Source organism: Pyrus communis, chromosome 1 (genome assembly GCF_041283825.1).
Source record: "Pyrus communis isolate YQ-2024b chromosome 1, ASM4128382v1, whole genome shotgun sequence".
Lineage (NCBI taxonomy): Eukaryota > Viridiplantae > Streptophyta > Magnoliopsida > Rosales > Rosaceae > Pyrus > Pyrus communis.
In genome coordinates this window covers 11671483-11684811 of record NC_142565.1, presented here as the reverse complement: position 1 = coordinate 11684811, position 13329 = coordinate 11671483, and the positions used below count along the sequence as shown (strand labels likewise).

Below are 13329 nucleotides of genomic sequence, written 5' to 3'. Positions count from 1 at the left end.
CCATCATGAGATTGCTCTAGCCCCCTTCTCGCTTAACTTCGGAGTTCCCACGGAATCCGAAGCCAGTGAGCTCCCAAAAGGCCTCGTGCTAGGTAGGGATGGGAATATACATATAAGGATCACTCCCCTGGGCGATGTGGGATGTCACAATCCATCCCCCTTAGGGGCCCGACGTCCTCGTCGGCACACACGCGGCCAGGGTTAGGCTCTGATACCAAATTTGTCACATCCCGGCCCAGGGCGGACCACTTCCCGGGCCCGCTCCACCACCGTAGCACGATATTGTCCGCTTTGGGCTTACCATTCCCTCACGGTTTTGTTTTTGGGAACTCACGAGCAACTTCCCGGTGGGTCACCCATCATGGGATTGCTCTAGCCCCCTTCTCGCTTAACTTCGGAGTTCCCACGGAATCCGAAGCCAGTGAGCTCCCAAAATGCCTCGTGCTAGGTAGGGATGAGAATATACATATAAGGATCACTCGCCTGGGCGATGTGGGATGTCACAGTATGAATACTAAGATATATTATTTTATGTGAAATTATATTAGGGCATATTTTTCAATGTCGCCTAGAGTGTAAAAAAATAAGGACCGGCCCATGAAATCGATTGGTGAACAACATGTGTTTATAGTTATGAAATTAGGAGGTGTTAACTGGGGAGGATTTCGAGTGCATGAACTTCAAACTCATTGAATGAGATGAGAGAAAACGACATGAAATGAATAATCCAATTTCGGACTCGGTCAAAGCATGATCAGTATTCATGAAATTTCCTGGCTATTTCACCAAATTAATTGATTCATTTGTTTTTGATCAAATGGTTTTTGACATCTGACTTCCAAATCAATAAAACTATTTCCACCTCATTTTAAACAACAATGCACCCTTATACTTGAACTTTCTAAATTTATTGTCTCTTTGAAAAAGTTCAACTTTCCTCAAGTATAAAGATAGGAGGAATTGCCTCAACACACTTTGTGGTCGATTTACATAAATTTTTTGCTTATAATTAGAACCGTTTATATTATAAACTAAAGAAAATAACTAATATCATAATAGATAATACAATGTGCTCTTACACTGCACCCAAGTGTCAAATTTCTAGTCATGTAATTTAGGGCTAGTTTAAGATTGCCGTTGAAAAAAAAAAAAAAAAAAAAAAAAAAAAAAAAAAAAAAAGCTACTTCTACTATACTATAAAAATAAACAGCTGTGAAAAAAGTAGGCACGTGTTTGTTAAACTATACTGTTAAAAGTGCTTTTGGTAAAAAAAAAAAATGACGCATTAGGTTCGGGAGAAAGACAGGGTAAGGTTGTTAATATGAAAGTTTTATTAATTGATACTGTTTACCTGCCTTTTATGAAGAAAACAAAAAGTTTTTTTTTTATTTACCAAACACAAGTTTAGCCCCAACTTTTTTAAAAAGCTACTTTTAAAAAACTTCAAACAACACCGAACCCGCCTTATGATTGAATTAAAAACATAGTAACATAGATAGACTGTATGGAATGTGGTTATGAAAGCTCCCTTTTGAGTGAGGATCCTCACCAGATCCTCAAATCACATCTATTCATCGTACATCGTGCGATCAGAAATCATTGTAAATTTTTTTATTTGAAATTGAATATAAATAGTATCTAACAAAAACTAATCGTACGATGTACGATAAACGAATGTGATTGGAGGATTCTCGAAATCCTCTCTTCTCCTTTTTAAGCAATCCAAATGTCATGTACTATGTCAGTGTCAAAGTATCAAATATTCTCGGTTGCATAATCAAGTAACGCGCAAACTAATTAAACATTTTCGTACTATTTTGTCCTCAATACTTTGTATTTGTTTTCAACATAATTAATAAACGCGCAAACTAGCTGGACTTGTATTGTCTTGTTCTAGTTAACCAAGATGTTAACGCAGCAGTAGAAAACAAGTGCAAAAAGACGATTCATGATCCAAATTTTAACCATGTAGTGTCGAATAATTGGTTTTTTAATTATTAATTTAATCCCAGTATATTAAGTTGGTTGATGTAGGTGCGAAAATGTGTGAGAATATTAAGAAGAGATGGAGGAGGAAGGTGCTGAAAGTACAGTTACTGCAGTTGGCGGTGGAACCGATGGAGTGGCTCCAAATGGCGCGAATAAAGGCCGTACGCGACGGTTTCAAGGGAAAATATGCGACAGCATGTTCCATATTTATTCCGCTGCATCACGGCCAACAGTTCCTCGTACGTGTTGACTCTGCATATTATATTGAGAACAAAAATACTAGTTTTATCACCTATGTGTAGTATTATTTGTACCATCTCTCTATTAGGAATGAGAATTATATGCGTTAACGAGCCTGAGATGAAACAAATAGGTGGTCAGTATACCATTACTCTATTGAGAATGGAAATGTTAAGAAGATCATCTCAAAAATGGAACAATCTATAAACTCTTTGTCATCTCATTTTTTTTATACTCCCGTACCAATATTACAAAACTTTATAATAAAAATACGATGTGACGAAGACTTTAGAAAGTCATTTGAAACATTATCCTTTGCATTTCTCTACTAAGAAATGTCAAGGGGAATCTTTGAAAAATGGGCTGCTTGTTACATTTTCATGAAGCCTGCTTGTCATTCCAAAGTTGTTTACCTGAGTTGAGTTGAGTGTTTGATTGTTTAATTATTATTTAACAATTGCGTCTAAAATTTCTTACAACTTTAAATATCTCGTCCAGACGCAGCAGCACTATTAAACTACTGCACCCGATGATATCCGTAATAGTGTAATTTACCCTTTTATTTAGTGGGAGTCGGTTTCAAACTGTACAACCATCAAGCTTAAGACAATCAATCCCTTTTAGACGATTTAATCAAATCGATTGAGAGAGAATTTCAATATTCAAGAACTATCATCCCTTCGTGTTTTCCCAATCATCCTTTTCGCTTTCGAGTCCTTTTGGTTCACTTTAGGAAGTAGAAGTCGTGGAAAGTAGAATTCCGCTTTCTGGGCGTGGGTGTTTTGTGCTGTAGAGCTTTCTGAGTTGGGGAACAAGTTCTGTTTTGTAGATTGGAGGGGCGATTTCTTGGTTGAATTGGTTAGATTTGAGGTCTGGAAGGGAAAATATGAATCGGGTTGTCTGAGATTTTGGTTCATTTCTTGATTTGGAGAAGATGTAGGTGAACCGGGTGGAGTGTGATTTTGATAAATGGTTTTTCCAATTGAAGAGGAGCAATTGTAGAGAGAGAAAGTTGAGTGGGTAGGGTGAGAAAATGATGATCAAGTTCTAAAAGTTGAGGAAAGGGAGGGGTTTCAGAGGGAGAATGCAAAGTATTGGAGAAAAATATAGAGAGAAATTCATAGATTGGTTACTGGTATGAGGTTTTGAATAGCTTTTGGCCATGGCTGTAGTGAGTTCTGTGCCTGCAATTGCTCAACTGGCAGGGCGGATAAGCTACACTCATATATCAGAATACATGGCTCGCGGAGAGATTGTGGAGGAGCCGGTGGCAGTGCCGGTGGCGGTGCCAGCGGTGCCACGGATGATCGAAGATATGATCTATGTTGCAGTGGGAAAAGACGTTAAAGAAAGCAAATCAACTCTGGTGTGGGCGGTGCTTAATTCTGGAGGGAAGAAAATCTGCTTAGTTCATATTCACCAGCCCGCTCAGATGATTCCTTTCAGTAAGTGGATCGTTTCACACATGTTTTGTTTGATGAATGTTGTAACTTGTTTAACTCACAATTAGTAGCGTGATAATGCTTTATCTGCCGAGGACCATGGTTTTCGGTTTGATGGGCAGCACAGCAATTCGGTGGTAAATTAGCCAAAAAGATTGAAGAAGTGTAGAGAAGTATATATATATACTCCGGAGACTAGTTACAATCAAATGCTTCATTGTCTGGCTGGGGTTTGGATCAGATAGTTCGTATAACAAAGTTTCTATTTTGTCATTCTGTCTTAGGATTTCCGACTGGATTTAATTTTCTGCTGTTTTCTTCATTTGCAGTGGGGGCGAAGTTCCCAGCGAGCTCACCGACGAAACAGCAACTCAGACTGCACAGAGAAACTGAAAGGCAACACATGAATAAGATCCTTGATGATTACATTCGTATTTGTCTCCAAAGGGGGGTATTTCCTCCGTCTCTACCTTTGTTTTCCTTTTCCTTTTTCTTTCTTGTACAAAATAGAGTAATTTCTATAATATAAAAGAAAATTGAGAAATATATGACAGGATACGAAGTTAAATGATAGTTCTTACGAAGTTGGTATATCTTAGAAGAAAAGAATGCAGTCTTCTATTATCTTAAAGCGAAATGAAAACTTAGATTTTTGTTACTTGAGTAGTTCCCTTTCAGATGCTTTGTAAAATTGCCAAACTTTCTGACATATTTTGCTGTTGACTGTTTGATGTAGGTTCGGGTAGAAAAGCTACATATTGAAAGGGACTGTATTGAGAAGGGAATTGTGGAACTCATCTCTCAGCATGGGATCAGGAAGCTTGTTATGGGAGCAGCAGCAGACAAGCACCATTCAAAGTATCACATAACAACTATTCTCATATGCCTGTTTGTCCTTTTTAGTTCTACGAACATGTCCAAATATTTAATTACCCCGGATGTGTTTGAATGAAGCATTTGTGTTCATCCAACATAGATATGTGGGTTCTGACTCTACATGCTCTAGGATGAATTGTTAGTTCAGTCACGAACGAGACTAATGCATTATAAAGCCGCGTGCTGAAAATTAAATGACCGTAAATGTTAACAGAAGGCATGATAAAATATGTGAATGTTAACTAGACATGCCTGTTTGTCATTGTAGCATCTTACATTACTGCCTCTGCCCCATATAATTGTTTGGTTAATTAGATTCCAATTCCCTTCTTAGTAGATGAGTTTTTTTTTTCCCCCTTATGATGGAGTTCCCAATAGAAGAGTTATTTTGTTTACCAACGCAGTTTTTGTGTGTGTAAAAATATTATTCACTCACAATTTAAAGTTGCAGGAAAATGATGGACCTCAAGTCCAAGAAAGCCATATTTGTCCGCCAACAAGCCCCTGTTTCCTGTCACATACAATTTATTTGCAAGGGGTACCTTATACACACCAGGTTTACTTGAACTTCTTAGAAAATCAAATTGAAATATTGAAGAAAAAGGTTTTCTTGAAACTTCTGTTATTTATCTTTCTATTCAGAAAATCCGTGCTTCAAAACAACCATATGGTTTTTAATTGTTTGCATGATGGTGATTGTAATTATAAATTTCTTCTCAACATCTCATTTTCTCTTAAATCATGAACTGTTGCTTGATTTTGATGATCATGACTACTAATGCATATACCATGATAAAATAGGGAAGGAAATTCAGATGGAGTTGATACAGAGGTTCCATTGCTGCGACGAAGTCCAATGGAACAGCCACCGCACCCCTTTAGATCACAATCTGATACAATGGAGCGGACTAATCGAGCGAAACTCACCAATCCAGCTCAAGATTTGTTCCGCAGGGCAAGCTCGGTAAATATGGAGAAATATGGAGGCAGGACAACAGATGCTACTTCCACAGATGGTACTGAAGCGTTTTCAACTCCAAGAAATAGGTACGAACCAGGAGCAAGTCCTGAGGAATTGGATCAGGTAATAAGGAGGAGTGTTTCAGGATATTCAACAGGCTCTTCTGCTGGATTGGGTGATTTCGCTTTGATTCATTGGGATAGAGTTGAGGGACGTGAAAATGGGTCAAGTAACTCATGCAGACTTCCTCATTCTAAAGATCTTAATCATTCATCCCCTCCCAGTGTATTGGTAAGCGCAAACTATCCCTTTTGGGTGAACAATCTACATGGTTCACATGCTGAATTTGAATTTTGAAACTGTCGATTAGTACATCAACTGCCACCTTAGAAGGAATTAACCGAGTTAATTTTAAAACCTTGATGGTCTAACAGGATGGAAATGTAGATGATACTCTGTATCATCATCTTGAACAAGTGCTGATAGAGGCTGAAAATGCAAGGAGAGACGCATTTCAGGAGGGAATCAGGCGTGGGAAAGCTGAAAAAGATGCCATTGACGCTATACGGAGGGTAAAGATTTTCTTCTCTAGTAGGCACTTCTTTTTACCATTTCCATTTCCCCCCAAACATGAATTACAAAAGTTTATCTTTTCATGTCTTCTTTATTCCAATACTTACACTACCTCACATAGATGGTAAATTGTTCATCAAAGAAGGTTATATCTAGAATTGGCTACATGCAATTGACCATCACAGAACTTGATTATCTAAGATGAGAATATGAGCATGATCCTCTGCATGAAATTATTCCTAGTGGCTTGGCACCACATTAAACTGCATAACATTATTGGTAACATGTAATTTGGAAAAGGAAACATAATAAGTTCTATGATCTCTGTTCTGTTTTCATAGCCGAAAACTCCGTAAACAGAAAATTGTGAATTGTTCCATTCACAGGCTAAAGCATCAGAGGTCTTATATAATGAGGAGTTGAGACAAAGGAAAGAAATGGAAGAAGAACTGGCAAAAGAGAGACAAGAACTTGAAAAGATGAAGAAGATACGAGATGAAGTCATGGAAGAATTAAGGGCTGCCCTAGATCAGAAATCACTACTTGAGAGTCAAATTGCGGAGTCTGATCAGATGGTCATGAGCTTGGAGCAGAAGATTATCTCGGCTGTGGAACTTTTAAAAAATTACAAAAGAGAACGCGATGAGTTGCATGTGGAACGTGACAATGCACTTAGAGAAGCTGAGGAGCTGAGGGAAAAACAAGGAGAAGCCTCAAGTTCACACATACCGCAGTTCTTCTCTGAGTTCTCATTTGCAGAGATTGAAGAAGCAACTCAAAAATTTAACCCATCACTGAAGATTGGAGAAGGGGGTTATGGGAGCATTTTTAAAGGTTCCCTGCGTCACACTCAGGTGGCTATAAAAATTTTAAATGCTCATAGTAAGCAAGGCCCCTCTGAGTTTCAGCAAGAGGTATGATAATCTGAATATTTTCTACACCTCATAAAGCTGAATTGATTTATAAAAGCATTGAGCTACTGCAGTAATTTACTATAAAGGTTTGAGTGAAATTTAATAATCAGGAGTCCAATTGTTGCGTACTATATGTACCCACAATTCCACCTGCTAAGAACATATTGGGGTAGTTGTTGGGTTTTTTCCAACCCATGATAAGTTGTCCTACGTCTATAAGGAATTATAGTCTTAGAGGATTAAATTGTTTTCCCAATTGGAGTTAGTTTCTCAATTGGAGAAGGATTCATAACTAGTTTCCAATTAGGATTAGTAATCCTTATTGAAGAAGACCTTTATTATGCCTATATAAAGGGACTATTGTACTAGTTCTGAGAGGAGAGCAAAACAATAAATTGTATACCACTCAAGGGATTAGATTGAGAAAATATTGTAAAGTGTGTGGGAGAGAAGAAAAGAGATAAGTGTATTTCTTGTTCTTGTTCTTTCATGTTTTTCGTCAAGTCCTAGTTCTAGAGATTTGGCAAGATTATTGGTTGTACTCATTATTGATACAGTGAAAGATTGTTGTTGCTGTCCCGTGGACGTAGGCACATATTGCTGAACCATGTAAATTCTTGGTGTTATTTATCTTGGTTATTTGTTTTTCGATTTCCGGAGTTTGTTCTTGTTTTTCCCATTCTTAAACGCGATATTCTCAACAGTAGTTTCTGGGTTGATGCCTTCAATAGGTTAACTTACTGATTTATAGATTATCCAGTGGACTAGCCAAAAAAACTAAACCTTAATCAGGGTGTATTCGTATTTCTTTGATACAATATTTTAGAGCCCGTGGGATTATGGCTTATACATTTTTAGTTTTTTAAGGGCAAGGTATGTGGATGAATGAGGGGGAGATGACGAAGTTGAGAAAGCAACGAGTGAGATTCAAAGAACTGAAAACTACACTAATTATTAATGGTTTTAATAAGTTTTCAGTCTTTTCTTGATAACCCATTATATAAATTTTCTTTCCTCTCCTATACTATCACCTGTCCTCTCCTCCTCTCTTTTGTTGCTTTTCTATCTTTACCATGTAACTTTAGAGTCAATAGCATGTAATGGCATCGAGAAGTTAAAAATTGAGGTTGTGAAATCTTTTAGATTTTTCTGCTTTTTGGAGGCTGGAACGTTCAATTCTTTTTTTTTTTGCAGTTTTTTACTTGGTCTTGTTTACAAATAATATATTTTACAACTTAAATTGGAAGAAAAAACCGCTTGGAAAGAACTTCATTTCGCATGTTTGCCAAAACATTAAATTTAGTTGATGCTTCTCAGGTGGATGTATTGAGTAAGTTACGACACCAAAATCTCATCACACTCATTGGTGCCTGCCCAGAAGCTTGGACTCTGATCTATGAGTATCTCCCAAATGGAAGTCTTGAAGATCGACTCAGCTGCAAGGACAATACTTCCCCTTTGTCATGGAAAACTCGAATACGAATTGCCACAGAGTTGTGCTCCGTCCTAATCTTTCTCCATTCCAGTAAACCTCACAGCATAGTGCATGGTGACTTAAAACCTGGCAATATTCTCCTTGATGCTAACTTTGTTAGCAAACTCAGTGACTTTGGAATCTGTCGGCTGTTGCCTTGTGGGGAGAGTTCAAGCAACGACACAACGATCTGTTGGAGAACTGAACCGAAGGGTACTATCCCATACATCGATCCTGAGTTCTTCTCATCAGGAGAGCTTACAACAAAGTCAGATGTTTACTCATTTGGAATTATACTACTACAGTTGCTGACTGGGAAACAGGCTGTGAGGATAATAAAGGATGTGCAGGATGCATTAGATTCTGGGAAGTTCGAAACGCTCTTAGATCCTTTGGCTGGGGATTGGCCATTTGTACAGGCTGAACAGTTGGCTCGCTTGGCATTAAGGTGTTGTGAGATGAGCCGGAAGTTGAGGGCAGACCTTGTATCGGATGTCTGGAGAGTACTTGAACCCATGAGAGCTTCATGTGGTTGCTCATCATCATTCCGGTTGGGTACTGAAGAGCATTTCCAACCTCCTCCATATTTTATTTGTCCCATTTTCCAGGTAAGTTATGTTCATTATGATCATTATATATTGGATCAACATCGTCATAATCACTATGTTATTGACTGAGAAACACATGCACACGGGTTTATCGATCTACAAGGAACATAGTTTCAGGGCAATTTTCTTAATTGTGTTAAGAATTTCGTCAATTAACTGAAAATGTCGTTAATCAACTGCAGGAAGTAATGCAAGATCCGCATGTTGCAGCAGACGGTTATACTTATGAAGCAGAAGCTTTGAAAGGATGGTTGGACAGCGGTCACGACACTTCACCGATGACAAATCTGAAGCTTGAACACAAGAATCTCGTCCCCAACCGCGCTCTCCGTTCTGCAATTCAGGAGTGGCTGCAACAGCTTTGATCTCTTTCTCCATTTGCTTGGATATTTTTGTTCAACATATATATTTGATAACAACATGCATAAATATAGTGTAAAGAAATTAATCGACTATTGTAATGTACAGAAAACCGCATGTTTTGCTTCAACATTTTTTCATACTTCTTGCTTGCTCATGTATTTTTGACATTGATTGTGATCTATTCAACAAGATTATGATTACGGAAAACGCTGTTTATAACAAAAACACTTTTTAACTTTTTTGGTTGAACGGTTTCATCTATCATTCTAAAAGCACTTGTAAACATGTTCTAAAGTCTCGCAGTACTTTACATAAAAACGATTATTGACTTCAACTTTTCCTGCTAAACGTTTCAAATAAAGTCTAGTGTTATTCAAATACCATTTTTCACTCTCACATACTCTTGTTAATTATTGTCCACTGATGTTCTTTAATTCATTCGACCCAACGTTAAAAAATTAAAAAGGAATGAAAATAAAAATTAGGGTGTAGATATAACCGCCGCCACTTTAAAGCACTCGCAAACATGCTTTGGTATCTTGACAACCAAATGGGTCGCTTAGAGCAAAGCCCCAGTGGGGTTAGGGCCCATCACATCTCATGCACAACAAAAATAGAGTTAACCACACCACAAATACCTCATCTGCACGCGTGATCCCATCATTAAGTACGGTGGTATGTGTGGAGTAAGGGTGGGTTCGGTTTCATTCGGTTGGGTTTTTTTTATCAAAACTAAAATTTTAGTTCGATTCAATTTTCTCTCGGTTTTTTCAGTTTGGTTTCAGTTTAGTTTGGTTTTAGTTTCAGTTCGGTTTTGGTTTTTTTATTTTTTTTTTATCAATGTCGCACATCTAAACATCTAATCTTAACATTTCTCGAGTCTTGATAGTAATAAAAGCAAACCAGCTTTTATCTTATCTCGTCTGTAATTAGGAACACCAAAACAAGCAATATGACAATGACTTTGATCTTGTCTTCACTGTATACACTGAGGTGGTCCTATGTACTATGCCAATCAAATGCAGGCTTTTAGCAGAAAGCATCAGAAGGAAGTTAGATATTTTGAAAGGTTGGCAAATGAAGATTATCATGTCCTTGTAAATCAAAAGGTTTAAAGCATGAGAAAACATCAGAAGGAAGTTAGATATTTTGAAAGGTTGACAAATGAAGATTATCATGTCCTTGTAAATCTAAAGGTTCGAAGCATGAGAAAACATATTCGATTATTGCTACAGAGTTGAATTTTGAAAGATTTGCACTAAGAAGAAGATACCAGCTGGTTTTTCAAGAAGAATGCTAAGATCAATTTTCGGTTTTTGTTTTACTTATTATTTAAGAAGAATGCTAAGATTAGTTTAGAGACTTCGGTTGGGTTTAAATACTAACATAAAACGACATCATTTTAAGTGTAAAATTATTCGGTTTGGTTCGGTATTGTTCAATTTTTGAACTTCTAAAACCGAAACCGAACCAATAAAGTTTGGTTTTCCTTTTTTCGGTTTTTGTTTTTCGATGTAGGCTCGGTGTTCAGTTACCTTTTTTTTGGTTTTCCGTTTTTCGAACCTACCCCTAGTGTGGAGAGTTGACTATGTGAAAGTGTAACCATAGTGCCAATTGAGTACATTTTTGCTCACCATCTTTAAATGGTGGTGAATATTACCATGATATTGATTGACACTAAATGAGTTTAAATCTCAAGATTTGTATAGTAGATAGATTAAATCAAAAGCTACTCTTCCAACAGTCACAACCATTTAAGAGCATTTCCAACTCATGCCAATTAGCCGGGCAAAAGCCGCCCAAGAGAAGGAAAAAAATGCTCCAACCCAAGCCCAAAAATCAGGCAATTGAATGGGCCCAAACCCCACTTAGCGCTTGACCTTGCGCCCAAGTGATATGACACCATGCTAACGTCAGCCAAATAAAAAACCCCCCACTTTTATGGAATCTAACATGACGAGGAAGAGTGGCACGTGGTTTCACTGCTGTTGCTGTTCTCTTTAACTGAGTTGCTCTCTGTCACTATCTCCTTCCTCTTCGACAACCTCGGCCGATTTGATGATTTCTGGGATGGAGGCAATGATGGGAGAGAGAGAGAGAGAGAGAGAAAGAGAGAGAGAGAGAGAGTCGGAGTTTTTGAGGGGGAGATTGGGCAAAGACAAAGAGGGAGAGGATGAGGAAGAGGGTGATTGGGCGGAGATAAAGAGGGAGAGGGAGAGGGAGAGGGAGATTGGGTGGAAAAAAATGGAGGGGGTATAATTAATTTAAAATAATAGAAAGAGAAGATATAATTAACATAAAATAATATAATATTTTCTATTAATTTTTGATTAATTGTTTTAAAAAATAATTTTTATTACTAATTACAGACATAATTTATTTACACAGTTGAGCAATTACTATTCACTAAGACAATAATTGCCTTTGTTGAATTGCCAGGGCAATTATTGCTTTAGGATGTGGACTAGCTCTAACTTGGGTAGAAAAAAAAAATAATAATAAGAATATAGTTATTTACACACTCATTTTTATCTTCACACATCCTTATTAATTTTTTACGATTGATATTTTTTAATTCATTCGATTCGCAGCTAAAAATTTGGAGAGCTATGTAAGAAATAAAAATAGATGTGAATAATATTATCCAAAAATAAGTCCTCGAATGTTTAACGAAAGAGAAATATTAAGGAGATTATCTTAAAAATATGACTCTATAAACTCTCCTCTCAGTCATTTTATATTTGATATATATTTTTTATGTCAATATTATAAAACGATAAGCAAAATACAGACGTGACGAAGAGGTGTATATAGAGGGTCTTGGAGAGAGTCTCCTTCGCATTTTCTCTTTTAACTAAATATCAAATAAGGTGAAGTGTGCTACACGTGTTCAATTTCCACTGGTGGTACGACCAAAGGATAGAAGGAATATCAGTATTAGCGCTGACTATGATCACATGCCCCCTTATATACTGACACGTTGCTAAGTTTACGGTGAGCTTGCAGGTAATCTCTAGTCGGTAATAATTTATGCAGCCGTCTTATCTGTACGGTCCATACGGAAGCTTCGGACCCGTTCGGACAGTTACCGGTAACCTGTGAAGAAAAGTTCATATACCGTCCACTCGCTGTAGCATTCTCTTTCACGAGACATTGACGCTTTGTAATGTCAAATTAATAAAATAATAATTAATAAATAATGATGATAATCACTTCTTAAATAATAGTATAGAGTACAGATAAACAATGACGCTATATTTGTAAAGTTTTTATTTTTTTATTTTTTATTTAGTTAATCATCTTGTACAATATTATTGATATTAGTTTGGATTAGATATATTTTGATAGCTACTAATTAATAATTTAAACTTACCGTTTGATAACATAAGTTGTTATTTAAAATAATGTCAAAGCCATGCTACATGAGTGTAAATTATGTTTTGATCGTTTGAGTATTACCACCCATTACCCCATCTAATCAGTTTTTGTTCTTCAAATAAAACTAGAAAAAAAAACTTGAAAATTTGTGATATACAAAACTTACTCATTTGAAGTTGTGTGATGAGTATATAGAGAAATATACATGATGGTACAACAAAGTATTTTCTAAAACTAGTATGAGTGATATTCATATAATATTAATCACTTGCCAAAACTCTTTAAACACATTGGTACAACTAAAGCTGATCACTAATGTGTAGATTAAAATTTATAAACTAAATGACATAAAAGTTAAATAAATTATTACTTAATGTTAATTAATATAATTTTTTATTAATGACATATCATTTAATTTTTTAATTTAAATTACCTCGCATTTGCTGGTTACTAACTAAAACACAAAACTAAAACTCAGTCAAAGCCCAAACCCCAAGACATATAAACTCTC

The 13329-nt window shown here is 36.6% G+C and overlaps 1 protein-coding gene across 2 annotated transcripts; it reads left to right on the top strand.

Annotated features, from left to right (window-relative positions):
* The first annotated feature begins 2369 nt into the window (after window positions 1-2369).
* Window positions 2370-9647, top strand: LOC137720174 (U-box domain-containing protein 33). 2 transcript variants are annotated; one of them, XM_068459190.2, is made up of 9 exons: window positions 2370-3674; window positions 4001-4122; window positions 4408-4529; window positions 4999-5103; window positions 5349-5799; window positions 5943-6080; window positions 6468-6995; window positions 8313-9077; window positions 9260-9647. In XM_068459190.2, the coding sequence occupies exons 1-9, from the start codon at window positions 3392-3394 to the stop codon at window positions 9440-9442; spliced, it is 2697 nt and encodes an 898-aa protein (XP_068315291.2). In that variant the 5' UTR covers window positions 2370-3391; the 3' UTR covers window positions 9443-9647. The 2 variants fall into 2 exon arrangements, with proteins under 2 accessions (XP_068315291.2, XP_088553727.1); XM_088697601.1 differs by lacking the exon at window positions 4999-5103 and having other exon boundaries at window positions 2626-3674.
* Window positions 9648-13329: the final 3682 nt, after the last annotated feature.

Bases quoted from the DNA above. Each gene is read 5' to 3' on its own strand.
- LOC137720174 (XM_068459190.2), top strand. From the start codon at position 3,392: ATGGCTGTAGTGAGTTCTGTGCCTGCAATTGCTCAACTGGCAGGGCGG. The intron at 3,675-4,000 runs GTAAGTGGATCG...CTTCATTTGCAG, and splicing joins CGCTCAGATGATTCCTTTCA to TGGGGGCGAAGTTCCCAGCG. The intron at 6,081-6,467 runs GTAAAGATTTTC...TTCCATTCACAG, and splicing joins CCATTGACGCTATACGGAGG to GCTAAAGCATCAGAGGTCTT.